At 41.3% G+C, this 27,761-nt stretch overlaps 2 protein-coding genes across 2 annotated transcripts in view; both read right to left on the bottom strand.

The window, feature by feature from the left end:
* LOC111551163 (cytochrome b-c1 complex subunit 2, mitochondrial) overlaps positions 1–4,537 on the bottom strand; it is a 30,418-nt gene extending 25,881 nt beyond the window's left edge. Inside the window, exon 1 of the mRNA XM_023224991.2 lies at positions 3,743–4,537. Within this exon, the coding sequence (XP_023080759.2) occupies positions 3,743–3,775 (33 nt within the window). The 5' untranslated portion in view covers positions 3,776–4,537. The remainder of the gene's footprint in view (positions 1–3,742) is intronic.
* A 7,279-nt stretch (positions 4,538–11,816) lies between these two features.
* Positions 11,817–27,761, bottom strand: part of LOC111551179 (ATP-binding cassette sub-family A member 3-like) — a 57,025-nt gene continuing 41,080 nt past the window's right edge. The window contains exons 7-11 of the mRNA XM_023225018.2: positions 18,215–18,402; positions 17,390–17,560; positions 16,783–16,964; positions 12,358–12,431; positions 11,817–11,957 (exon numbers count right to left, since the gene is read on the bottom strand). Of these exons, the coding sequence (XP_023080786.2) occupies positions 11,817–11,957; positions 12,358–12,431; positions 16,783–16,964; positions 17,390–17,560; positions 18,215–18,402 (756 nt within the window). The remainder of the gene's footprint in view (positions 11,958–12,357; positions 12,432–16,782; positions 16,965–17,389; positions 17,561–18,214; positions 18,403–27,761) is intronic.

The raw sequence follows: 27,761 nt of genomic DNA, 5'->3' as shown, positions 1-27,761 counted from the left end.
AACACAGGTCACACATATTTCTTACAAGAACAGTGCTTTATATAAAAGCATGGTACCTTAGGGTACCCAAGCAACAGAGGGTGTTCAGGGGTAAAAGGAGCAATAACCACCTCCATGGGAATATTTAGCTGCATAACATTTTTTTTTGTTTTTGAGACAGAATGTCCCTCTGTCGCTCAGGCTAGAGTGCAGTGGTGCAATCTTGGCTCACTACAACCTCCACCCCCTGGGCTCAAGCCATTCTCCTGCCTCAGCCTCCCAAGTAGCTGGAACTACAGATGCGTGCCACCATGTCCAGCTAGTTTTTATTTTTGTATTTTTTAGTAGAGATGGGGTTTCACTGTGTTGGCCAAGCTGGTCTCGAACTCCTGATCTTAAGTGAGCCGCCCGCCTTGGCCTCCCAAAGTGTTGGGATTACAGGCATGAGCCACTGCACCCCGCCTAGCTGCATAACTTATTAACCCACCAGTTTACCCGAGCCATTCTTAAACCTCTATTTATTAGTGATTTATAGAGTTCTTGATGTTTATTTGTTTATGATGTAAAGAATCGCTGTATTTTCTTAACTTTCAGTTACCTTATAAAAGTTTCATCATTCTTTGTAGCTCTAAAGCTTTGGCATTTTTTGAAAAAGTGTCAGATCGCCCCATCCACAACCTTTTTTTTTTTGAGACCAAGTCATGCTCTGTGTCCCAGGCTGGAGTGCAACGGCGCAATCTCAGATCATTGCAATGTCCGCCACCCGGATTCAAGCGATTCTCCTGTCTCAGCTCCCAAGTAGCTGGGATTACAGGCACATGCTGCCATGCCTGGCTAATTTTTTGTATTTTAGTAGAGACGGCATTTCACCATGTAGCTCAGGCTGGTCTCCAACTCCTGATCTCAGGCAATCCACCCACCTCGGCCTCCCAAAGTGCTAGGATTCCAGGTGGGAGTCACCACACCCGGCCTACCTCCACAACCTTTTATAGGTTTCAGCTTCTTGCTTCTTTTATCTGCCCAATGAATCTCACCCGTTCAGTCTATTTTCCAAATTGAAACGGTTTCATCTTCTTAATCGTCTTAGTAACCTTTAAAAAGACAAAGCAGCCGGGCACGGTGGCTCACACCTGTAATCCCAGCACTTTGGGAGGCCGAGGTGGGCAGATCACCTGAGGTCGGGGGTTCGAGACTAGTCTGATCAACATGGAGAAACCCGGTCTCTACTAAAAATACAAAATTAGCAGGGCGTGGTGACGCATGCCTGTAATCCCAACTACTGGGGAGGGTGAGGTGGGAGAATCACTTGAAGCCAGAAGGTGGAGGTTGCAGTGAGCCAAGATTGCACCATTGCAGTCCAGCCTGGGCAACAAGAACAAAATGGGAGGGGAGGGGAGGGGAGGGGAGGTTCCTCCAAGTCCTCAATATTTTTCATTGTATCTTCACTCTAATGTGCTGCATTAAGACCACACAACCAAACGTCTTACCTTTTTTGACTAAATAAAACATTTATGACATGTATGTCATCCTTAGATTAACAATGGCTTCATCCACGGCGGATTCTCAATATATAAAATGCAGTTAATGGTAGGGTAAAAGGGTCTCATTAAATATTAGATAATGTACCCAAAATGCACTCAGTTTATTCAGTTTGCTTGGGCAAATGTTATACGATGCCATAAAAATCATTCTGATTATGACTAAAGTTCATGAGGTTATCCGAGGAGATGATGAGTGAATAAAACCTGGTGCTCCCAAGACCCAATGAACACCTCGCTGGAGTTTCCCAGACATCCCCGCACAGGCTGCAAGGACTCCACTCTGTGCTGTCCAGAAGGCTATTTGTTGTACATCCAGCACTAGTGCTGTACTAGGTTGGCTGCTGGTTATCATTTGCTTTTAGTACTGCTTTTCAGTTATGAATTACAATTAGCTTTGCTTTATCATCATCAATTTAGTTTGCTGAGTATGGTATAGTTAACCTTCTTTGTAATTTTTGCCTATGATTTTCCAAAAACTAAACTTTGATATATGGGCATAGCAATTCAAACATGAATAATCTATAGTTCCGCTACCAAGTGAGACTTTTTGTGTTTTCCAACCAAATGTGCCCAAATAGTGACACTTTGTTGGTTATATATATATATATACATATATATTTTTTGAGATGGAGTCTCGCTCTGTCGCCTAGGCTAGAGTGCAGTGGCGCGATCTCTGCTCACCGCAACCTCCGCCTCCCGGGTTCAAGAGATTCTCCTGACTCAGCCTCCCGAGTAGCTGGGATTAGAGGCTCCCGCCACCATGCCGGGCTAATTTTTTTTTTTGTATTTTTAGTATAGATGGGGTTTCACCAAGTTGGCCAGACTGGTTTCGAACTCCTGATCTCAAGTGATTCGCCTGCCTCCGCCTCTCAAAGTGCTAGGATTACAGGTGTGAGCCATCGCGCCCGACCGGTAAATGTGCTTCTTAATCGTCCCATTCAAATCAGCAAATTATCCTAGTAACGGTCATGCAATTACTAAATTATTTTGTTCTAATAACAAGATATATCAAGCTTATTCTCCTATATAAAATGCTAAAATTAGAAACATAAATAACTGCTTTCACGTTTGCTGCAATTTGTTTACTTTGGGCCTCTCCAACTGTTTTCTCTGAGCTTTTTCTATTGTAAAATAGAATGGAGAAGGACATTTTGGGGTCTTTTGCCAATCTAACCATGCTTCCCTCAAAGGGTAATCACTGGTGTGTCTAGGTATACCAGGAAGGTTAATGCAATTACAGCCTAAATTGATACAGCCCACAGCACATTCACGTAAACATAAAGCATAAGAACATCCCATGCCCAGGTCTGGTCTTTTGCATCTCCATCTAGGAGGGTTTCTCAACACAGGTACTACTACTGGCACTTGGGGCTAGATAATTCTTTGTTGTAGGGGGAAGTTTAGCAGCGTCCCTGGCATCTCGATGCCAATACCACCCTCTCTACAAGTTGTTGCAACTAAATATGTCTCCAGACATCGCCACCGGTTCCGTGGGAGCATACTGTCCCTCGCTATATATATTTTTAAGAAGTGTCCCCCCTTACCCCGCTTAATAACCACTGCCCCATCGTGATATAACCCTAATGTGTGACTTTTCCCGAAGTGACAGTTATGTTTAATTTAGGCTTGAAGGGGAAACTTAAGTAAGGAGCTTCCGAGGACAGAGACGTCTTGGAGGAACCGTCTAACATACGATCAAGAAAAGCAACGTTAGACTACTCAGACACGGTAGTAATTAACAATGAATGAAGTTCCAGACACTGTGATAAGTGTTATATCTGCATGAGCTCCTTTCTTTTGCTTTTATTCGCTGGGGAAACTGATGCTCCGTGATAAACCAAGGAGCAGAGGCTGCAGCGGATAAAGTGAAGGTTGGGGGCTAAGTCTGTGCCGTCCTCCCGCTCCCTCTGGGTTTCGCGGTCTCGTTCTCCAGCACTTGAGTACCGGAATGACCTTCATAAGTCTCTCCAGGGAGTCGTTTCAACTCCGCTCTCACGTCCTGCCCCTCTCTTCAGGTTTCCCGGTGTTAGGTCTCTTCTGCTCACAGCATGAGCTGGGCCTCCAAAGCCTGACCTAGTCTGCAGCCCACTTAGCCCGTAGGGTTCAGCTGAAGGGCAGACGGAATCCCAAGGCCCAGACCCCAGACCAGACACCTCCGCCTCGTATCACCTTGTCGACACACTGCTCCCCAGCCCTTTCCCAAACCCGCCACCTGAGCTCACCGAGAAGGACCCGGCTCTGGTTAGTAGCTTCATGATTCAAGATTATTCTGACACACGGTCCTGCCGGATTAAGGAAAGCAAGATGGTGGCGGAGGCCAGGAGTTTCCCAGCGTTCCCCGCCAGCTCTTTCCACGTCCCCTTCGTGAAGGGTACTCTCTATACTGCCGCGCTCTACTGCTCCCTGCAGAAGGTTGGACCAGTCCAATTCTTCCAAGACTCAGAATAGGGAGACACACAATTTCCCAAGTAAATATGCAGAAGATAATGTACGTCACTGCTTTTTGCGTTCTTCTCCTGGCCTGAATATCCAGTATGCAACCCTTTTCTAAGTACGTCTGCAGCGGCCCGTCACAACTCCCCCCGCTACCTTGGGCTCTTCCGCTCGGGATTGTCCAATGGGACGCGCCTCTCTTGGGACTGCGCAGGCGCCCCTCGGACTGACACCTGCGCTGGGGGCCTTCGGTTTCCGCGTCCCTGGACACTGGGGGCTTTAGGAGGCTCCTGCCATTCCGCCTTTCTGCAGAGGTACTGGGCATCGAAGCCCAGCGCAGTTGCCTCTTGCTGGGTGAAGTCCTTACTGGATCTTTAGCTCCGTGAAACAGGGGCCTTGTTCAGCATATTCGCCTCTGTGTCCCCCAGAGCAGGCCCGGGACACACCGGGAGGGTCAGCAACCTAGGGGAATCATCACAAGGTCTCTGGTCTCGTGGAACTTACGTCCTAGGCTGGGGCTACATAGAATATAAAAACCTTAACTATAGTTTTTGTATGAGAAAAATGGAAATGTTTTGGACAGTAGGTGTGTTATGTGAGCCGAAACCGGCCGTTGGAGAAAGGCAGTCACGTGACGATCTGGGGGCGCGTTCACTCCGGTCCTCGGCAAGTGTTAACCCATAAAGTGCCTTGGGCCAGGCAGTGTGCTAACGAGGGAGGCGTGGTCCCTGCCTTTTAGGGACTTAAGAATTTCGTACCTTGCTACGTTGCTTGGTTGGGAAACCTACAGTATCAGCATCACTATCATTTGGGAGTTGATTAGAAATGTATGAACTCCAGGTCCCATATTGGATCCGAATCGGTGTTTTTACAAGATCCTGAGATGATTTCGTATGCACAATAGTTTCAGAAAGGCTGATGGTGTAGACGTTACAAGGCATAGGCAAATTTACGTCCTTTTTGCCTTGTGTCTGAATTGCTCCAGGCCTACAACGGACTCGGGCTGTCTAACGATTTAAGGTCCTGGCATTAAGAACCTGGCACCAACCCAATTTCTGTGCCTGCTGGGGACACCCTCAACCCAATTCATACCATACAGTTTCCCCACGTGTGGTAAACTTAACACTAGTGATGCATGAGATGATTTTAAGTTGGTACATAGATGAACACTTCCATTTTTTTTCCTTTTAAAAATTTGTATAAATTTAAGGGGCGCAAGCACAGTTATGTTATGTGAATATATTGCAGTAATGGTGAAGTCTGGGCTTTTAGTTTACCCGTCACCCGAATAATGTACATGGTGCCCATTAAGTACTTTCTCATCGTTCACCTCCCTCCCACCCCTCCACCTTTCGGAGTCTCCAGTGTCTATCATTCCACACTCTATGTCCATGTGTACATCTTATTTAGCACTGTTCCATTTTAACAAGATATTTATTTTGATTAAGACAAGCAATACTACTAGTGAATTTCCTCTTTAAGTACATTAATAAAAAAAGTTGGTGTACAAACGTTAAGTAACTTGATGATACGGAGATATGGCAAAAATCATGAATGTATTATACAGGTACCATTGAGTGAAATTTGGGAAGCAGTGCTGTGATCAAGCCACCTGCGACAGCCACGTTTTTCAGGATAAAGTTCAAGTTCATTAACATGGCATACAAAGCTGTTTCCAGTACTTCAAAATCCCATTTCGCAAGTTACCTGCGACCCTGCGTCCAGTCATTGTAACTTCATTCAACAGTTCAGGTCAGGTAGGAGGAACACACGAGTCTCAACGCTCAAGTACACACACACACACACACACACACACACACACACAACCTGCTTATAATGTCCTCTCATTCTTAGGTTATGACCCAATATCGGAAAGGGGCAAAAATAAGTTCTGTTCAAAATAAGGCAGGATTTGAAACATAATTCATGACACCAGCTACATAAATCATAAAATCCCATTTGTCCATTGCAAAAGGTCCTATTAAGCATTAAACTCAAATTAGGAGTGCCATCTTGTGGACACATCTACCACTTCCACATCATGTCACTTCCTAGCCAATTCCGTGGCTGCTCTCACAGTGGAGGTCTCTGCCACAACTCTAGCATTTTATTGCAGAAGAAAACCCAATCCTTGAACTGGTTTCTGTGTAGAACACATTGAAAGCCCTGGGAGTGGAAACCAGCAGACAGGAAGAGTAGACATGGAAGAGCAGATGAGTTCATTGCTGGAAAGCTCGAATTGTTAGTTTTGTTAATGTGCAGTCCAATTTGACTCCATGGAGCCCAACTACCTACCCTGAGCCCTCGTGGTGAGTGTGTTTGTGCATGGGGTGGGAGAATGTAAAGGGAAAGGAGGCAACAGTAGGAGTAAAGCACACCAAAGGAAAGTGATGTGGGTTTATACTTGGGAACAACATTACCTTGCCATCTTAGGGCCAGAGGCATTAATCATGGCTCTCCAATGCATAATTTCGATGTTGGCATTTCCTTCCCATTCCTTTCAGAATCCTACCCTGTCAAGTATTATCTCTGATAAAATATTCCCGGGGCCGGGTGTGGTGGCTCATGCCTGTAATCCCAGCACTTTGGGAGGCTGAGTAGGTGGACCACCTCAGGTCAGGAGTCCAAGACCAGCCTGGCCAACATGGCAAAACCCTGTCTCTACTGAAAAAAAAAAAAAAAAAAAAATTAGGCGGGTGTGGTGGTGGGTTACTGTAATCCTAGATACTTGGGAGGCTGAGGCAGGGAGAATTGCTTGAACCTGGGAGGTGTAAGTTGCAGTGAGCCGAGATCACGCCACTACACTCTAGCCTAGGCAACACAGTGAGACTGTCTCAGGGGAAAAAAAAGGAAAAGAGAAAGTTCACATCAATTTATAATATACTATAATTAATGTTTTTGGTCACATATACTTTTTCCATGTTTTGAGGTGAACAGATTGGTCTTCATTCTAAGACTGTTAAGTTATATTGATTGATTCAAATTATAAATAAACCTTTCCTTCCTGTTATAAATCCAGCTTGGTCTGGATGTTTTATTCTTTTAATATATTTCTAGACATAATTTGCTACTAATTTGTTTAGGATTTGTGCATTTATGTTCCAGAGTGATATTGGCTTTAACTTTCACTTTTCATTCCCCCTATTCATGCATTTTTCTATCATAGATAAAATGAGTTAGGAAGTGTAGAAGGGAAAAAAAAATCTCAGGACCCCCAAATCACTAAGCCAAAGATAAAATTCAAGCTGGGAATGATGTCAGACAAACCTGCCTGCCGTTTTATTCCTAAATAAGACAGCTATAAGGATAAAAAGCTACATAACCTCCCTCACAATTTGCCCACGGGGAAATTCCATTATGCGTCTGAAGATCTTTACCCTAAAACAGTTCTGTTGAATTTCACCCTGGCAATGTAAATTGATAGCTTAATTAATTTTTATTTATTTATCTTTGAGAGAGTTTCACTCTTTCGCCCAGGCTGGAGTGGAATGGCACGATCTGAGCTCATTGCAACCTCCACCTCCTGGTTTCAAGCGGATTCTCCCGCCTCAGCCTCCTCAGTAGCGCCTCAGCCTCCTCAGTAGGGATTACAGGCATGGGCCACCACGCCGGGCTAATTTTGTATTTTTAGTAGAGACAGGGTTTCACCATGTTGGCCAGGCTGGTCTTGAACTCCTGACCTCAGGTGATCTGCCCACCTTGGCCTCCCAAAGTGTTGGGATTACAGGCGTGAGCCATTACACCAGGCCTGATAGCTTATTTTCATAGGTTCAGGACAAAGGACAGAACTGAAAGCTCATCTTAAATGCATATCTGATTGCTTCCTCTGCCCTATTGTTTACATTATATTATGTAAAAATAATGAAGATTCTTTGAGCCAGACAAGGACGTAAGTGACTATTCCTCTGCCCATCCTCTCACATGTAAATTGTATATTCAGTGAAAGGCTGATCAAAGATTCAAGAGGATGCAACCCTTTGTCTCTTGTCTACCCACACATTTTTAAATTTTTTTTTTTCCTTTTCTTTTGAGACAGAGTCTCGCTCTGTCACTCAGGCTTGAGTGCTTCCGGTACTTCCTGGACTCAAGCAGTCCTCCCACTTCAGTCTCCCGAGTAGGTGGGACCACAGGCGCATGCCACCACATCTGGCTAATTTTTGTATTTTTGATAGAGATGGGGTTTTGCCATGTTGCCCAGGCTGGTCTCAAACTCCTGAGGCCAACTGGCCTCCCAAAGAGCTGGAATTAACATTTTAAATTTTCTTCCTTTTCACTCATATCAATCCTTTCTCCTTAAATATTGAAGCCCTCAAAATCACCTTTGGAGAAAGGCATAGACATGGCTGTCAGGAGCTTATCCTTAACCTTGGCAATGGAAACTTTCCACATTGATTGAGACCTGTCTCAGATACTTTTGGTTCACAGAAGTAAACATCTTTCCCAGCTTTCGTATATTTCACATGCTCCCTTTGATTTTGTCAGGCTTTTATTTTATTCTTTGTTACGGTGGGTCTATTTAGGTTTTTGATCTTATTCTAGGACATGATCTTTATTTCTAAGGCATGGCTTTTCTGGAGTTATAACTGTAAGGGGTGCTCAGTAAGGTGTCTCTACTGTAGCTCAGTAAGAATTCTGACATTCTCTGCACCATGTAAACTCCAGGTCTACGTTTGTTACAGGTAGTTAGACAGGTATGAGCAGGGCAGGAGAGGGCTCTCCCCCCACCCACCAGGAATGTTGGGTGATGATTTGGCAGTTACCACATTGCCTCTCTACTAAAAGTGATAAATTGGGCCAGGTGCGGTGGCTCACACCTGTAATCCCAACACTTTGGGAGGCCAGGGCAGGTGGATCACCTGAGGTCGGGAGTTCGAGACCTGCCTTAACAACATGGAGAAACCTTGTCTCTACTAAAGATACAAAATTAGCTGGGCATGGTGGCGGGCGCCAGCTACTGGGGAGGCTGAAGCAGGAGAATCACTTGAACCCAAGAGGTGGAGGTTGCAGTGAGCCGAGATTGTACCACTGCACTCCAGCCTGGGCAACAAGAGCGAAACTCCATCTCAAAAAAACAAAAAACCCCAAAAAACAAAAAAAAAGATACATTGGAGAGGCCATTTCCTGATAGTCAACACCTGCTGCACGAAATTAACAGTGTTAATTGAATGCAGACACCAGGGAGAAGCAACTTCCTGGGCATGTGTATTAAGAAACAAAATGGCGGAGTATGACTTTCCAGGGTTACTCCACCAGAACTTCTGAGGGAAGAAAGCCTCAGATGGGCATGTGGACAACTTCCTGAACACGCTGTGCGTGCTCACCTCCAAAGGGTGAGGGGGGCACCAGGCATGCGGGCAGCCCACCCTAAGGGAAGAATCATGAGAAAGGGGCCGGGCTATAAAGTCCTAGGATCACTGTTAAATAGGGCGCTTGACTTCGGTGCCTGGTTGGGTCTCTTCAAGCATACTTTCCTTTCCTTTTTTATCCTGTTCTAAAGCCTTTTAAATAATCTTCCACTCCTGCTCTGAAACCTGCCTTGGTCTCTTTTTCTGCCTTATGCCCCTCTGTTGAATTCTTTCTTCTGAGGAGGCAAGAATTGAGGTAGCTGCAGCTGCACACAGATTCACCGTCAGTAACTCAGCTATCTTCCACCGGTAACACATTCAGTTCTCAGTCCAGCAGGTGCCATTCTCTGATAGGCCTCACAGCATTTCTCCCTTTGCACATGGCACAGGCCAGCTCATGACTCACAGCAAACCCCATTCAAATTTCTGGGCCCTCGCTTCCTCTTTACCAGCACCCTGCTCTTCAAATTCTAGCTGCTTTAGCAATCCTAAACTCTCTCTTAATTGATAGCTTTTGAGGTTCAGAAGCTACAGTTCAAATAAAACTAAGATTTATTGTTTCATTTCTGCAAAAGGAAGATGTGAAGCTACACTGATTTGCCTTATTACTCATATCTGAAACCTAGTAGGACATTAGACAGTTTCATAATTAAGTAACTGTGGGAAAAGGAGCCTAGGTGTTGCTACGGGCTTCATTTCAAATAGCAGGGACAAAAGGAAGCACCTCAAACATTAGCAGCATCAAGAAAAGGTGCAGCAGCATAATGACTCACCTGTAGGTGTTGATAAGCTCATCAGCATGAGGCTCCAGTTCAAGTGAATTCAACCACTTCTTTACAGTTGGATCTGGGGCTCAGAGACTCCCCATAATCTGGCATACATGATCATTATTTCCTGAGCAGTCATATATTCTAGCAAGACATCAAATTCAGGACAATAACCAATTCTTGACCTTAACCTAATTACAAGAATTGTATTAAGTAAAAACCCAAGTCATCTATCCCACTAGACAACCATGGATAAGATGGCAAACCTGCAGTCTTCCAGGCCATACTTCTAAGAGTCCTACCAAGGTATTTTCTTCTAAAGGGCTACAGAATTACAGCTGTCAGATCTATTGTAGGACATTGGAATATTAGGTTCCATAATTCAGTTTTAATTATCTTGGGGATAAAGAAGTTAGAAATGAAATTCCAGAGCCTCCTCATTTTGGAGGAGTACTAGATTATGAAATGGTCTTGTCATTAATCAAGAACTCCAAGGGGAATGGCCGCCATGGATGTATTTGCGCTGTTCAACCTGTACAACATCTTGTCCATGTAAAGGCTGAACCAGAACCAAAGCCTTTCCCTACCCCGCCAACCGGCAGACTGCAGTGAGTGTTGCTTTAGCAATTAGTCAAACCCCTCTGTTGATTTACACTCAGGTGAGCATAGCCTACGAACCAGAGAAAGAGCTATAAATTCAATTTTGTTTTAATTGGAGACTTCTTATACTCCTAGACACTTCATAGAAACAAACTCAAATTTCCTCTTTATCTAAAAAAAAAAAAAAAAAGAACAGTAAGCATCTGGTGAATGTCACTTTATAATCAACAATATCCAAGTAAGGATTTGAAAACATTGAACAAGTCACCCCAAAATAGAGCAGCCTTATAGACTCTCTTCATCTTGCAATTCTACAAGAACCATCCTAGTTTTCTACTCAGTTGTCTATGAATCCTGAAGAGGTGATTAGATTTCTCATATTATTTATGGGGAACTCCAAGTATCTGTCTAGGCAAGAATCAGAAGAAAATATCTCTGTGTCCCTCCCTCTTCACTTTATTTCTTCTTCTTTTCTTCTTTATTAGAGGGGAGACAATGGTAGAAAATAAAACACATTATTTTTAAATAATCCTTTTTTTCTTCTGGTCATGGACCCCAAATGTTCTTGGTGCAAAAATTCTCTTTCAACTGAAGCATATGAACTTTATTTTGGATGTTTGAAATAGTAACCCAACTCAGCCCTCCAACATTGATGATTTATATTAGATATATGTGTATGTGCATGTATATCTGCACATGTATGTGTGAATGTGTGTGTGGTGTGTGTGTGTATCCATGGGAAAACTGATGTGATCCAGGCCTTATGCTCTTCTTATCCATAACTCAACTGCTAAAACATAAAGCTCTTGTTCTTTGGGCTGTTCCATCTGACAGCTCCATCATTACTGGATCTTTCTGTTCAAATGTCCAGAACCCTCAGGAACAGGTTCCTGTCCCAACCCTGACAAATGCTGCTCTTTCATATCTCAAGGAGAGAAAACAGGAATTTCACCAGATGTCTTCGGATTTGAGCATGCTGGATACACAGGCTGCTCATCTAAATCTGCAATGAAGGGGACAAACTTTCTTCTTTGGGAAAATCTTTATTATGTAAATATATTTACACCAAGATATACATGCACAGGAAGGTCCCCCTATGCATCCAGGTGTCATCTATGAAAGACACGAGGGTCACTGGTTGTAAGTGAATCTCATGGCACCTCATTTTCATCATCACTGGATACTTTCTCTGGGTTAGCAAAGGTCAGGAAGACTTGTTCCAGTGTGATCTGACTGACGGAATAGTCTTCTAAATCAAATTGCTCTTTAGCTTGCTCCAAAATGCCAAACACCTTTAACAACAGCAACAAAAACGCAGTTACCATTGCAATCTCCCATTCAAGCCCCCAACTCAGATGAGCCTCTCCTCCACTCCCCCAATTCCTATCAAGTGTATATTGGAGGACAAAAGGCACAGAAGGGAGAGGTGAGAAGGTGGAAGAACAGAGAATTGAGAAAGTGAGAGAGGAGGCCATTCTCTGTTCCCATTCGCTTGATGGATATGGAGTAATAATGGAATTCAGGACAAGAAATTGTAGCTATTGAACTCTAGGGGTGTTTGAAAAGCAACCTAATGATGCTACTCCCTCAACAATGCCAGGTTCGCATTCCACATTCCCAAATCCCAAATACTCCCCATCGTTAGTGCTCTCTTAACATGCAGTGTTAGAAGGGCAAGGTTGCTACCATCACCTTTCCCCAGCGATTGTCCTTGCTAGGAATGTAGTAGTTAAGGATTCCTTGATTCTCATGTTTTAAGACACTACCTAAAAAAGGAAAATAGGACAGGCGAATAATCTTACAGGCTTCATTTGAAATTGCCAAAATATTACTACATTTAATTATATACTGTGGAGGGGTGAATAGAGGAGGTCAATATGAAAGGAGATATGACCCGCTAACCCACTCTCTTTGGTATCCATGACACGGTTAATGCTTTCAGCAGATTTATTCCTCATGAAATCATCTTATTATGTGGAGTTCATAGCAATTATTGAAGGCAGGATTTGAGGTACAATAAATTGTCAGCTGACATGCCCAATGTGGAAAAACCTGAGCCTTCTAAAAGTCTTATGTTTGCAGAGGGACCCAATCCAAGACAGCCTCTTAGAAGTGGCTGTGGTTCACAGTACTCACGGAGAGGAATGGAGAGGAGTGAGTGAATTTAGCACCTTCAGCTGACATATCCAGGTTCTCACATCGGGATCAACTTGGCTAAAAACTCAACCCATGGAGAACAAGGAAGAGCACGGGGTGGAGATGGCCCACCAAGGAGCCCCATGGAACCAAAGGAACCCCCACCCCTAGCCAAGAGAAGCAGCGAGTGATTGTAAGACCCTGCCCAGGAAACCATGCTTTTCTCATGGGTCTTTGCAACCCGGCTCAAGAGATCCCTTCGTGAGCCCACACCACCAGGGCCTTGGGTCTGATACACAGAGCTGTGTGAAGTCTTGACAGAGCATCCACTCAGGTATACACAGAGACCCAGGAGTTTTATATACTCCAGCCTTGGGATCCTTGGCAAGGTGGGAGGTCCATCTGTACATATCCCTAGGAAGGAAGCTGAATCCAGGGAGCCAAGCAGTACATTCTGCAGGCCCCACTTCCACGTCACGTCACAAGTTAAGACCTACTGGCTTGGAATCCCAGCCAACCAATGGCAGTGAGTTGGAGTCTCCCTGAGATGGGTCCAAGTTCCTGGGGGAGGGGCAGCTGCCATCTCTGTGGTTTGGTCAACTCAGCCGCTTCAGCCTGTCAGCGTTGAAGAATACAGACAGTCCAAAAAAGGAAAGGTCCCCCACAACACAGCACACCTGCTATACCAAAAAGCAGCCAGACTGCTGCTTTGGGTGGGTCCCTGATCCCTTTCCTCCTGAGTGAAACCTTCCAACAGAGGTCTCCAGCTACCTCCTACAGGTACATGTAGGCTGGTGACCAAAGGAGGGACTGCTCCCTAACTCGTTCTATGAGGCCAGCATCATCCTGATACCAACACCAGACAGAGATACAACAAAAAAAGAAAACTTCAGGCCAATATCCTTGATGAAAATCAACGCAAAAATCCTCAATAAAATACTGGCAAACTGAATCCACCCACACATCAAAACGCTTGTCCACCATGATCAAGTTGGCTTCATCCCTGGGATGCAAGGCTGGTTCAACATATGCAAATCAATAAATGTGATTCATCACATAAACAGAACTAAAGACAAAAACCACATGATTAACTCAATAGATGCAGAAAAGGCCTTCGATAAAATTCAACATCCCTTCAGGTTAAAAATTCTCAATACACTAGATACTGAAGGGACATACCTCAAACTCATAAGAGCCATATATGACAAGCTCACCACCAATATCATACTGAATGGGCAAAAGCTGGAAGCATTCCCCTTGAAAGCTGGCACAAGAACAAGGATGTCCTCTCTTACCACTCTTATTCAACATAGTATTGGACACAGTATCTTGGTTGGCAGGTTTTTTTCTCTTCAGTAATTTGAACATGTCATCCCACTCTCTCCTTGCCCATGAGGTCCCTGCTGAGAAATCTGTAGCTAGCCTTATGGAATCTCCCTTATATGTTATTTGCTTTTGTTTTTTCTCTTGCTGCTTTCAGGATCCTCTCTTTGTGCTTGATTTTTGATCATTTAATTATAATGTCTTGATGTAGCCTTGTTTGTATTGAATCCGAATGCAGATATGTGACCCTCTTGTACCTGGATATTTATGTTTTTCTTAATATTTGGAAAATCTTCTGCTTTTATTTCTTTAAATAATCTAACAATTTGTTTTTTCTTCTTCCTCATAAACTCTAATAATGTAAACACTGGCTCTTTTGATGTTGTTCTATAAATCTCATGAGCTTTCTTCATTCCTCTTAATTTTTCTTTTAATTGTCTAACTGTATGTTTTCAAAAAGCCTATTTGAGTTGAGATAGTTTTCTCTGCTTGATAAATTCGGCTGTTAATGCTTTCTACTGCATTCTTCATTTTATTCACTGTATATTACATATCCATGATTTCTGTTTGATTTTTTAAGAAGAAATTTCAATGTTTCTATTAAGTTACTAGTCTGGGTAATTTATTGTTTACCTGATTTTGTTGAATTGTTTTTCTGTATTATCTTGAAGTGTGTAGAGCTTTTTGTTTTTGTTTTTAAGATGGAGTCTCCCTCTGTTGCCCAGGCTGGAGTCCAGTGGCACGATCTCAGCTCACTGCAACCTCCACCTCCGGGTTCAAGCGATTCTCCTGCCTCAGCCTCCCGAGTAGCTGGGATTACAGGCACCCACCCCCATGCCTGGCTAATTTTTCTATTTTTAGTAGAGATGGGGTTTCACTATATTGGCTAGGCTGGTCTCAAACTCCTAACCTGGTGATCCACCCGCCTTGGCCTTCCAAAGTGCTGGGATTACAGGTGTGAGCCACCGTGCCTTAGCCTATAGAGCTTTCTTAAAGTGATTTATTGATCACATCAAATCGAACTCTGACACAATAAGTCCTCAAAAATATTTGCCACACAAATGCATAAGTGAATATTCAACTTCTTAATGGACATATCCATCTACATGTATCAAGGGCACACCATAAACACTATGACCAACACCAGGGTGATAATTTTTCCACACAGCTCGTTCTTCACATATGCTTGACCATCCATTTCATATCTGTTTTCTGATTTTCTTTTCTTCTGGCTTTTTTGAGATGAAGTCTCTCTCTGTCACCCAGGCTAAAGTGCAATGGCATGACCTCTGCTCACTGGAACCTCCACCTCTCTGGTTCAAGTAATTCTCCTGCCTCAGCCTCCTGAGTAGCTGAGACCACAGGTACACGCCATCATGTACAGCTAATTTTTGTATTTTTAATGGATATGGGGATTCATCATGTTGACCAGGCTGGTCTTGAACTTCTGACCTCAGGTGATCCACTCACCTCAGCCTCCCAAAGTGCTGGGATTACAAGCATCAGCCACTGTACCTGGCCCTGATTTTCATTCTTACTGTGTAATCAATTTTGCTATTTTCCATTGCCTAGGAGACAAATTTTCAACCCCTTAGCCTAACACACAACAGGAACTTCTGTGGTATTTTGCTCAGCCTAATACCACAAACTAAGATGAAAAGCCAGAATTATTAAAAGCCTTGCCATTGCCCACGCTTTAGGTTAAGGAAAGAGAGATAAGAGACAGATCGAAATGGATGGTCTCTCTTGTACTGTTCCATGTAGGCAGAGAGGTGCTTACTGAATTTAGCATGAAGAAATGGCACTCAGAAACCAAACTACTCTTGAAAGGAGAGAAATACGTTCTTGAGAAATGTGTTACATTGTATTTGTTGTTCTCACCATTCATATGATTTATGTCTTCAATACCAGTTTTCTGTGAGTTATTGATAGGTATTGATTTTCTATAATGTTCCTTTGGCAACGTTCTTATTTGCATTTCAATACCATATCCTAGCTGAGACAGCAAAAGCATAAAGTTGCATGTGTAGTGTGAAGGAAAAAACCTTAACATTTGGCATGAATAATCTGTGAAAATGATTGAGAATTATGCTAAAATAGGACTTTAGATATATAATTTATTTTTAGTTTTTATTTATTATCATTATTTTTTTAGAGATGGGGTCTTGCTCTGTCACCCAGACTGGAGTGCAACAGCACAATCATAGCTAATTGCAGCCTAAACCCTGGGGCTCAAGCAGTTCTCTGGACTCAGCCTGCCAAGTTGCTGAAAGTACAGGCGTGAGCTACTGCACCCAACTAATTTATATGGACAGCACAAACATAAAACTGCCTTGTTAGGTGATTTAAGGGTTTGTGTGAACCTCTGTTTTTTGTGAAACTTAGCATAATCTGCCACAAGAGACTTATAGTATCAAATATTGCCAAAGGAACATTATAGAAAATCAATACCTATCAATAACTCACAGAAAACTAGTATTGAAGACATAAATCATATGGATGGTGAGAACAACAAATATGATTTAACACATTTCTCAAACTCCTGAGCTCAAGTGACCTGCCCGCCTCAGCCTCCCAAAGTGCTGGGATTACAGGCGTCAACCACTGCACCGGGCCGATTTAATACATTTCTGACAAAGGTAGCACAGCTTAATTTACCTGGAAATGTTGTTGTAACAAAACGTTTAAAATCCTCTAATTTATCTTTAGTCTTGACCTTGACCTTCAGGATGTAAATGTTGCCAAACTTGTTCTTGAGATGCTGAGGGCTGCCCAAGCACATCAACTTCCCTTGCACCATGATGGCTAGACTGGTACAGAGGGCATCACATTCCTCCATACTTGCAAAACAAAAGGGCAGAATGTTGTAAGGGTAAAAATAAAAAGTTCTCTTTTGGAGGACACCGTGTAGTTCAATCAGAGCCAGAATTTTGTGACCCTATTTTCAATCAGAAGTTGTATTTTTCCAATCATAAAACTCATCGATGGGAAGTGGGAATTTTTCAAATGAAAAAGAACATAGTGCCCAATTTTCAAATAGAGCATCTTCTGAAGTCCTGTCTTTTCCTCACTTTTTTTGTTAAACTCAATGAGGATTTTTAGTCATTTGATTTATTAGGATTAACATGAATCCTAATTCCTAATGAGGAACTAACATACTCAGGCAAGTTTACTGTCCAATATTATCCACTGGGCCTAAATAATTCCCTCTTATAGCCACTACAACTCTCACTAGCCCTCAACCAAGCCTCCCAGTGAACCACACCTGTGGGAGGTTATAACGATGGCTTTTCCACTTTCGCGTGTCTTTGTCACTGTGTTCCAGAGCAGGCGTCGGGCTACTGGGTCCATGCCAGTTGATGGCTCATCCAGGAAAATGACTGAAGACCTTCCCATTAGGGCAATAGCAGTATTCAGCCTACGTTTGTTTCCTTCACTTCATGGCCAAAGACGAAGAGAAAAAGTGAGAGAAGAAATGGCTATACATATCAGTTATGTATAGCAAAGAGTTAGTACAAATTTCCCAAATGCTGAGCGTCCCAGCAAACACTTAACATGGACATCCACAATGCTGATTACATGTGACTTTGATTAGGTAGCAGGCCCAATTACAGATGTGTATATCAATTCATTTAAATTTGAGATATAGAGGAGTGACTTTTATGTAGTAAATTTTGGCAGCATTATCAGTGGCATTTATTTACCCATGTTCTTAGAGTGTTACAGTTTCCAAGTCACATAAATCACATCATAATTCAAAGGGCCTACATTCTTCCTTACTTGGTAGACAAAGAACTATAGGGACCCTAGAAAGAGAAGACACTCCTTTTTTTGAGGTTCAGAGGATATAGTTCAAATAGAACCAAGACTTTGTGTTTCATCTCTGCAAAGGGAAGATGTGGAACTGTATTGATTTGCCTTATCACTGGCATCTGAAGCCTAGCAGAACATTAGATAGTTTCACAAGTAGGTAATTGTGGGAAGCGGAGCTTAGGTAGAGCTGTCAGCTTCATTTCAAACAGCAAGAACTAAAGGAAGCACCTCAATGTTAGCAGCATCAACAGAAAAGAGCAGTAGCACAGTGACTCACCTGTAGGTGTTGATAAGCCTGTCAGCATGAGACTCCAGTTCCAGTGAATTCAACCATTTGTTCACATACAGCTCAATCTGGGGCTCAGAGACTCCCCATATTCTGGCATACATAATCATTATTTCCTGAGCAGTCATATATTCCAGCAAGGCATCAAATTGAGGACAGTAGCCAATTCTTGACCTCACCTAATAACAAAAATTGCCTTGAGTAAACAGCCAAGTCATCCATCCCACTACACATCCATGGATGAGATGGCAAACCTGCAGTCCTCCAAGCCACGCTTCTAAGAGTCCTACCAAGATTATTTTTTTCCTAAAGGGCTACAAAATTATAGCTGTCAGACCAGTGGTAGGACATTGGGATAACAGCTTCCATAATTCAGTTTTAATGATCTTGGGGATAAAGAAGTTAGAAATAAAATTCTAGAGCCACACAATTTGGAGGAGTATTAGAATATGAGATGCTCTTCTCCTTAACCAGGAACTCCAAGGAGCATGGCCACCATGATGTTTTGGCTTTGTTTAACCTGTAGAGCCATATGTATATCTTGTTCCAGAGTAAGGCTGAACCAGAAGCAAAGCCTTTCCGCATTCATCCCCAAACCAGAGACTGCAATAAATGTTGCTTTACCAATTAGTCAAACCCTTCTGTTGATTTGCACTGAGGTGCACATAAGCTAAGAACCAGAGAAAAGGCTATCAAATTAAATTAAATTAAATTGCTAATTAATTTACAGTGTTTCCAAACTATTCATGCCCCCTAAACTCCTGGCATGGCACGAGCCCCTGCCCCTCTGTTTGAAGTGACAGGGGCTTTAAAAGACTAGTTCCCTTTACACACCATCCTTCATTTTTCTCATTTTCCTCTTTTGGGATTCATACATTAAGTATTAGGGCAGTAAAACACAACTGCATACACAAATAAAATTATAAAGTAACCACACATGCTCAGGGCAAGACACAGGCTCAGAAAATGCCTGAGAAGAACTTATTTTCACACCCCACGCTGATCCTAAGCACAGAGACAGCAATCCAAAAAACAAAAACAATAAATAAAAAGTAACAAACAGCAGCAAACCTAGGAGAATGAGGAAAATATAATTTCCAGAATTACCACTTTGTTAGAGTCAAATGTCCAGTTTTTAATAAAACTCAGAATCATAGAGGGAGACAGGAAAGTATGACCCATCAAAGGATGAAAGAAAAAAAAATGAATGGAAACTGTACTGAAAAAGACATGAAGGCAGATACACTAGAAAAATACCTTAAAATATTGTCTTAACGATGCTTTAAAAACTAAAGGGAGAGGTGGAAGAAGTCAAGAAAATGATGTACAAACAAAATGGAAATATCAATAAGAGGTAGAAAACTCTAAAGGGAAACAAAAAAATTATAGAGTGGAAAAGTACAATAACTGAAATAAAGTATTAACTAGTAGGATTGAAAGTCATGTTTGAGGCTGGGCGTGGTGGCTCACGCCTGTAATCCCAACACTTTGGGAGGCCGAGGCAGGTAGATCATGAGGTCAGGAGATCTAGACCATTCTGGCTAACACGGTGAAATCCTGTCTCTACTAAAAATACAAAAAATTAGCCGGGTGTGGTGGCGGGCGCCTGTAGTACCAGCTACTCAAGAGGCTGAGGCAGGAGAATGGTGTGAACCCGGGAGGCAGAGCTTGCAGTGAGTCGAGATTGCACCACGGCACTCCAGCCTGGGCGACAGAGCAAGACTCCATCTCAAAAAAAAAAAAAAAAAAAAGTCATGTTTGAATAGGCAGAAGAAACGATTAATTAACTTTACTGTAGGACAATGGCAATTATTTAGTCCGAGGAACAGAAAGAAAAAAGATCAAAAAAAGAAAAAAAGAAAAAAGATCAAAAAAAGAAAAAAAGAAAAAAGATCAAAGAAATGTAAACAGAGCCTAAGGAACCTTCGGAATACCATCAAGTGGACTTAATGTATACATTTCAGTATTCAAGAAGGAGAAGAAAGAAAAGGGCAGAGAGATAATTTGAAGAAATAATGATTGAAAACTTTCCGAATTTGATTAATAGAAACATCCAGGAGCCCAATGAACTCTAAGTAAAATGAACTCAAAGAGACCCACATCAAGACATGTTATTATAAATTTGGCAAAAGCCAAACACAGAGAGAGAATCTTGAAATCAGGAAGACAGAAGCCATGGATCACGTTAAAAAAAATCTCTGAAGATTATCAGCAGATATCAGAAACTTCAGCAACCAGAGGCAGCGGGCTGAACCAGAAGAAAAGCCTTTCCCCATCCACCCTCAAAACTGTTAAATGAAGAAAACTGTCAAACAAGAATCTTGCATCTGGTAAAACTATTTCAAGAGTGAAGAAGAAATTAAGACATTATCAGATAAATGAAAGCTGATGGAGTTTGTTGTCAATAGACCTGTCCTGTAGGAAATGCTCAAGGAAGTCCTATAAGGTGAAATGAAAAGACACCGGACAATAAGTTAATGCCATAAGAAGTAAAGATCTCAATAAAGGTCAATACATAGGGAATTATAAAAGCTAATAGTATCGTAACAAAAGTTTGTTACATTTTGTTTTCTATGTAATTTAAAATTTTAATGCATTTAAAATAATTACGTTTTGGGCACATAGTGTATAAAGATGTAATTTTGTGACATCAGCAACTGAAAGGGGTGGTGATGGAGCTGTAAAGGAGCAGAGTTTTTTATGTTCCTGAAGTTAAGTTGATATAAATTCAAATTAGTATTATAACATTAGTATATTAAATGTACTGTCTGATAACTACAAAGAAAATAGTTATAGAATATTTACAAAAGAAAACGAGAAAGGAATTTAAATGTCTTACTACAAAAAAATCAACTAAATACAAAGGAAAATAGTAATGCTGGCTGGGCGTGGTGGCTCACATCTGTAATCTCAGCACTTTGGGAGGCTGAGACAGGTGGATCACTTGAGGTCAGGAGTTCAAGACCAGCCTGGCCAATATGGTGAAATCTGTCTCTACTAAAAATATAGGAAAAAACAATTAGCCTGGTATGCTGGCATCAGCCTGTAATCTCAGCTACTCTGAAAACTGAGGCAGAAGAATCACTAGAACCCAGGAGGCGGAGGTTACAATGAGCTGAGATTGTGCCACAGTACTCCAGCCTGGGTGACAGAGTGAGACTCAATCTCAAAAAAAAAAAAAAAAAAAAAAAAAAAAAAGTAATACAGGAAATTGGGGATATAAAAGCTATAAGGCATATAGAAAAAATAGCAAAATGATGGAATAAGTTTCTCCTTATAAGTACTTTAAATATAAACACATTAAACTCTCTAATCAAAAGACAGAGATTAGCAGAATGAATTTAAAAAAAAAATGATTCAACTAGATGCCATCTCCAGGAGACTCACTTTAGATCCAAAAGACATAAGTAGACTGAAAATGAAAGGATGGAAAAAAAGATATTTCATGCATTTAGTAATCAAATGGGGTATAAGGGCGGCTACACTAATATCAGATAAAATAGACCTTAAATCAAGAAAATTTAGAAGAAGCAAAGAATATTACATATTAATAAAAGGTTCAATTCGGAATGGAGATGTAAAAAGTAAAAACATTTACACATCTAATAGCAGATCCTCAAAATAGATGAAGAAAAAACTGACAGAATTAAAGAAACAATTCTATAATAATAGTTGGATATTTTAATAGCCTACTCTCATTAATGAATAGAACCACCAGACAGAAGATCAATAAGGATATAGACACCTTAAATAACACAATAAACCAATTATATCTAACTAACATATGCAGAACACTAATCAACAAAAAACAGAGTACACACTCTTTTCACGTGCACATGGGACATCTTCCAGGATGAACCATATTTTAGGCTATAAATTAAATCTCAGAAGATTTGAAAAGATAAACTACCTTTTCTAACCATAATTGGATAAATTTAGGTATCATTAACAGGAGAAAACCTGGAAAATTCACAAATTTGCAGAAATTAAACTACACACTCTTAACTAATGGCTAAATGAAGAAATCATAAGAGAATTTAGAAAATGCTGGGGCCGGGCGTGGTGGCTCAAGCCTGTAATCCCAGCACTTTGGGAGGCCGAGACGGGTGGATCACGAGGTCAGGAGATCGAGACCATCCTGGCCTACACGGTGAAACCCCGTCTCTATTAAAAAATACAAAAAACTAGCCAGGCGAGATGGCGGGCGCCTGTAGTCCCAGCTACTCGGGAGGCTGAGGCAGGAGAATGGCGTGAACCCGGGAGGCGGAGCTTACAGTGAGTTGAGATCCGGCCACTGCACTCCAGCCCGGGAGACAGAGTGAGACTCCGTCTCAAAAAAAAAAAAAAAAAAAAAAAAGAGAGAATTTAGAAAATGCTTAGAGATGAGTGAGAACAAAGAAAACACTATACAAAAACTCATGGGGCCCAGCAAAAGCAGTGTTCAGGGGGAAATTTATAGCTATGTTCTGTCCTTGGAGCTAATGGTCAGTGTTGCCCCAAAAGTGGTGGCTGAGGAGCTCTTATAGTGGACTGTCCCACATCACCCTGAGGTAGAGCCAATTGGGATTCCAAAGAAAGAAGCCCTAGATAACAATCCAAAACATTTGTTAGGAAAATTTACATATGAGAGTTGTGGTGTCCTTGTGATGGATAGCAAAAAAGATGTTCTACCTGGGTATGGCTATAAGGAGGGAGTTGGTTTACAGAGTGTTTAAAGAATTTGGCTCAGGGCCAGGGCTACTTTCTACGTGTTTAGCAAGATGCTTGACCTTTCGGTTTTGGGCAACAACTTAAAGCACTTTATCAGTGTCTTGGAATGTTCCTTGGCACCTTCCAGGCCCTGGCTTGTGTCCAAGCCTGTAGGAGAAGGCATAAAGCTGGCCTTGAACAGCAACTCAGTTTGGTTAAGGCACTCTGTTCTCTCAGTCAGCACAAAGATAGAAAACAGGGGAACTGGAGGCCATACAAACTATAAATGCTTACATTAAAAAACAAAGAAACAAAAATAAACATGGAAACCAGCTGTGTGATTCCTGGATGTAAGTCAAGTTTCCATGGACTCTGGCACCATGAAAAAGTGACTAATTCACATAGACTTTGCTACTTCTACATTTAAAAAAAGAGTGCCACCCCTGTATTTAAAATGAGATCTGCCAATATCCCATGAGCCATAGTTGCTGCTCAGCATGTCTCTGAGTAGGAAAAACCACAAAATATCAAGCACAAAGTTGACTGATATGCATAGATTTGAACTAGTTTGGTCACCAATATGGCCTTCTATGTAATACCTTCACAGCCCTGACTAGGAGTTCTTTTTCCCTATCCTCCCATAACTCGATGGTGCTGGAGACCAAGTCATCTGTCTCTTGACTCTACTATAACCACTATAGCAACCATCCCATTTTTTTTTCTCCAGGCAGAGAATGACAATATAACAACAATGACAAAAAAGGCAGCATCCTAGCAAATTATAACCATGATCCAGTTTTATATCCCTGAATATTCACTCAGTCAGGTTGCTTGGACCCTGACTTCTATTTGGAAAAGATAGTTGCATTTGATATGAAGTCAGATCTCATAGTTAATATAGATTCTAAGAAGCTTAGTGGTAATGTTGTGGCACTTTCCAAGTTAATCAAAGTGAGTTTTTCTATAGACTTATCTCTTCTCTGGATTTATTATTTTCCTCTTAATTTTTCTTGAATTTTTATTCATCTATTCTGTTCATATTGTGCAAGGTATAGGGAAATTAATAGATTGATCTATTTTTTCTTTTAAAAAATCAGTTACACTTCTATACACTAACAATAAAACCCCCCAAAAGGAAATTAAGAAAACAATTCAATTTATATAGCATCAAAAAGAGTAAAATGCATAGGAATAGACTTAACCAATAAGTTAAAAGTCTCTTACACTGAAAACTAAAAATTGCTGAAAAATTAAAGAAGACATAAATAAATAGGAATATATCCCATGTTCATGGATTGAGAAACTTACTATTGTTGTTACAAACAATCTCCAGATTCAATGCAATTTCTATCAAAATCCTGATAACTTTTTTTTTTTTTTTTTTTGCAGAAGTAGAAAAATGCATCCTAAAATTCATGTAGAACCTTCCGAGACCCAAATGGCCAAAACAATCTTTTGAAAGGAAGGATGAAATTAGAGGACTCATTCTTTATAAATTCAAAACTTACTGAAAAGTTTCAGTAATGAAAAACTGTGTGGCATAAATACACACATATAGATCCGTAAAAGAGAACAGAGATCCAGAAATAAATCCTCAGGAAATGATCAATTAATCACACATGGGTGCCAAGACCATTCAATAGACAAAGGACAGACTTTTCAACAAATGGTGTTGAGAAAACTGGATATTCACATGAATAAGATTGATGCTGGATCCTTCCCTTACACTGTATACCATAATAAGCTCAAAATGGATCAAAGACCTAAACATGTTAGTTCAACTATAAAACTCTTAGAAAAAAAATAGAGAAAAAACTTCATGACATCGAATTTGACAATAATTTTGTGGATAGGACACCAAAATCGCAGGCAACAAAAGAAAAAGTAGATAAAATGAACGTCATATTAAAACACTTGTGCACCAAAGGATACCAGAAAAGGCAGAAAAAGCTTCTTTCTCAGGTTATACCCTCTCTTCCGGTGGCATGTGCAGCCAATGACTGGTAGACGCAGAGATACAAAGGCTAGCAACCTTGCTTCAATTGCTGGACTTGTGAAAGGTCATCTTCCTGCAGAGCTCTCAGTAAAATGGAGCAAGGCCTCAGGTACAACTGAATTGCAGGTCATCTTCTCCTTCTGCCCAGTCTTGCCATCCTTATACCCTTATAGCACCCTGTCTGGCATATGTTATATGTAATGGGAAAAAATATTTACAAATCATGTATGAATTAATATCCAGAATATATAAAGGATTCCTCCAATTCAACAGCAACTGAAACCAAACAACAAAATTTAAAATCGTGCAAATGATTAATATAGGCACTTCTCCAAGAAGATATACAAATGGCCAATAAGCACATGAAAAAAATGCCCAATATCACTAATTGTTAGGGAAATGCAAATCAAAACTACAAGGGGATACCACCTCACAGTCATTAGGATGGCTACTATTAAAACAAAAATTAAGAAGAGTTAGTGATTACGTGAATAAATTGGAACTCTTGCGCATTGCTGGTAGGAATGTAAAATGACGCAGCTGCTGTGGACTACAGTATAGAAGTTCTTATGAAAATAATCATAGAATTACTATATGATTCTGCATTCCACCTGTAGGTACATATCCCAGATAATCAATAGCAGGGGCTCAGATATTTGTATATCAATGTTGATGCATTATTTGCAAGAGCCAAAAGGTACAAACAACCCAAATGCACCATAAATGGATGAATGGAAAAGCAAAATGTTGTATACTCATACAAAGGAATATTATCAGCCATAAAACTGAATGAATTTTTTTTTTTTTTTTTTTTTTTGAGACAGAGTTTCGCTCTTGTCGCCCAGGCTGGGCTGGAGTGCAGTGGTGCAATCTTGGCTCACTGTAACTTTTACCTCCTTGGTTCAAGCAATTCTCCTGCCTCGGCCTCTCAAATAGTTGGGATTGTAGGCACACACCACCACACCTGGCTAATTTTAGTATTTTTAGTAGAGATGGGGTTTCACCATGTTGGCCATCCTAGTTTTAAACTCCTGACCTCAAGTGATCCGCCCACCTTGGCCTCCCAAAGTGCTGGGATTACAGGCATGAGCCACCGTGCCTGGCCAAACTTAATGAAATTCAAATACATAGATGAACCTTGAAGGTATTGTGCTAGGTGAAGTATATCAGATATACAAGGAAAATATTATATGACTCTACTTACATGAGGTACCTAGTATAGTCAAATTCAAAGGAGTAAATAAAGGGATGAGTTGTTGTTTAATGAGTAGAGATATTTAATTTAAGGAAAAAATTCTGAAGATGAACTTTTTTATATTACGCATTTTTCAATTTTTATATTATGCATTTTTACCACAATAGAAAGACAATGTAAAAATTTTTAAGGTCTGAATAAATGAAAATATTACCATCTGTTACATAAAATACGATAAATGTTTTAGAATAGCAAACTAGGAGAGATTCTCTGAGGCTTGAAAGAGTTCCCTCAGATTTACTGAACTTTGAATCAGTCCTTGCAAAAGGCTGACATTTTGCCCATATGCCTGTTCTTTTTTAAAATATGACATTTTGTATTAACTGTCTTCTTGGTTCCCAATTTAGCTTTTGCTCCTTGGTACCAGATTCACTTAAACTTTTTCTCCATTACTCACAGTCAAGAGGCTAGACTGTTTTATGCCACCCTTATGTTCTCCAAGGGGACAAATAGTATGAACAAAGATAGTTAGGGGAGACCTCATGTCCCCTGACTTTTTTGCAAGGACCACCTGGCAGGAACAGATCACCTCCTGCCATCATGTATCACTCCCTCCTCTGTTTCTTTAACTCCTCCCCTTCTAGTATAAATGTGTTTCAGTTATTCACCCTATGAAATATTTTCTGTCCTTATTACAAATCTGGGTGAATTTTCATTCTTCATTTTGCCTCACAGCTAACTCTCTTCAAAGTATAATCCACATTTTTAGCTTCACTTCTGGTTACCAGATGATATGCTTTGGCTGTGTCCCCACCCAAATCTCATCTTGAATTGTAGCTCCCATAACTCCCACTTGACATGGGAGGAACTCCGTGGGAGGTAATTGAATCACGGGGACAGGCCTTTCCTGTGTTGTTCTTGTGATAGTGAATACATCTCATGAGATCTGATGGTTTTAATGGGAGTTCCCCTGCACAAGCTTTCTTGCCTGTCGCCATGTGAGACATGACTTTGCTCCTCATTTGCCTTCCTCCGTGATTGTGAGGCCTCCCCAGTCATGTGAAACTGTGAGTCAATTAAATCCCTTTCCTTTATAAATTACCCAGTCTCGGGTATGTCTTTATTATCAGGATGAGAACGGACTAATAAACTAGACTGCTGTTTATCCCGCAGGATGCAGACTCTGCCAACTCCGTTTTCCTACTTCTATGGTGATAGTGGCTGATGTGATGAAGTGAGGAGAAATGAATTCACTATTCATGCTCTTGTTACTACCACCCACTTAACCCTAGTGCAATTGCTCTTGCCAACCTCGTCAATGAAGTTCTACTTACTAAAGCCAATGTACATTATCCAGGCTTTACCTTGCCTTAGTCTTCCTGGCGTTTGACACATTTGCTAATTCTCTTATTCTTGAAATTCTCCCCACACTTAGCTTCTTTCCAAGGTTACACCCTCTCTTCCAGGTGGCATGTGTGGCCAATGACTGGCAGATGCAGAGATACAAAGGCTAGTGACCTTGCTTCACTTGGGGGACTTGTGAAAGGCCATCTTGCTGCAGAGCTCTCAGTAAGACAGAGCAAGGCCTCAGGTGCAACTGAATTGCAGGTCTTCTTCTCCTTCTGCCCAGCCTTACCATTCTTACACCTTTACCATAC

Source organism: Piliocolobus tephrosceles, chromosome 17 (assembly GCF_002776525.5).
Source record: "Piliocolobus tephrosceles isolate RC106 chromosome 17, ASM277652v3, whole genome shotgun sequence".
Taxonomy (NCBI): domain Eukaryota; kingdom Metazoa; phylum Chordata; class Mammalia; order Primates; family Cercopithecidae; genus Piliocolobus; species Piliocolobus tephrosceles.
Note: the sequence above shows the minus strand (reverse complement) of the source record. Positions and strands in the feature narration are given on the sequence as shown.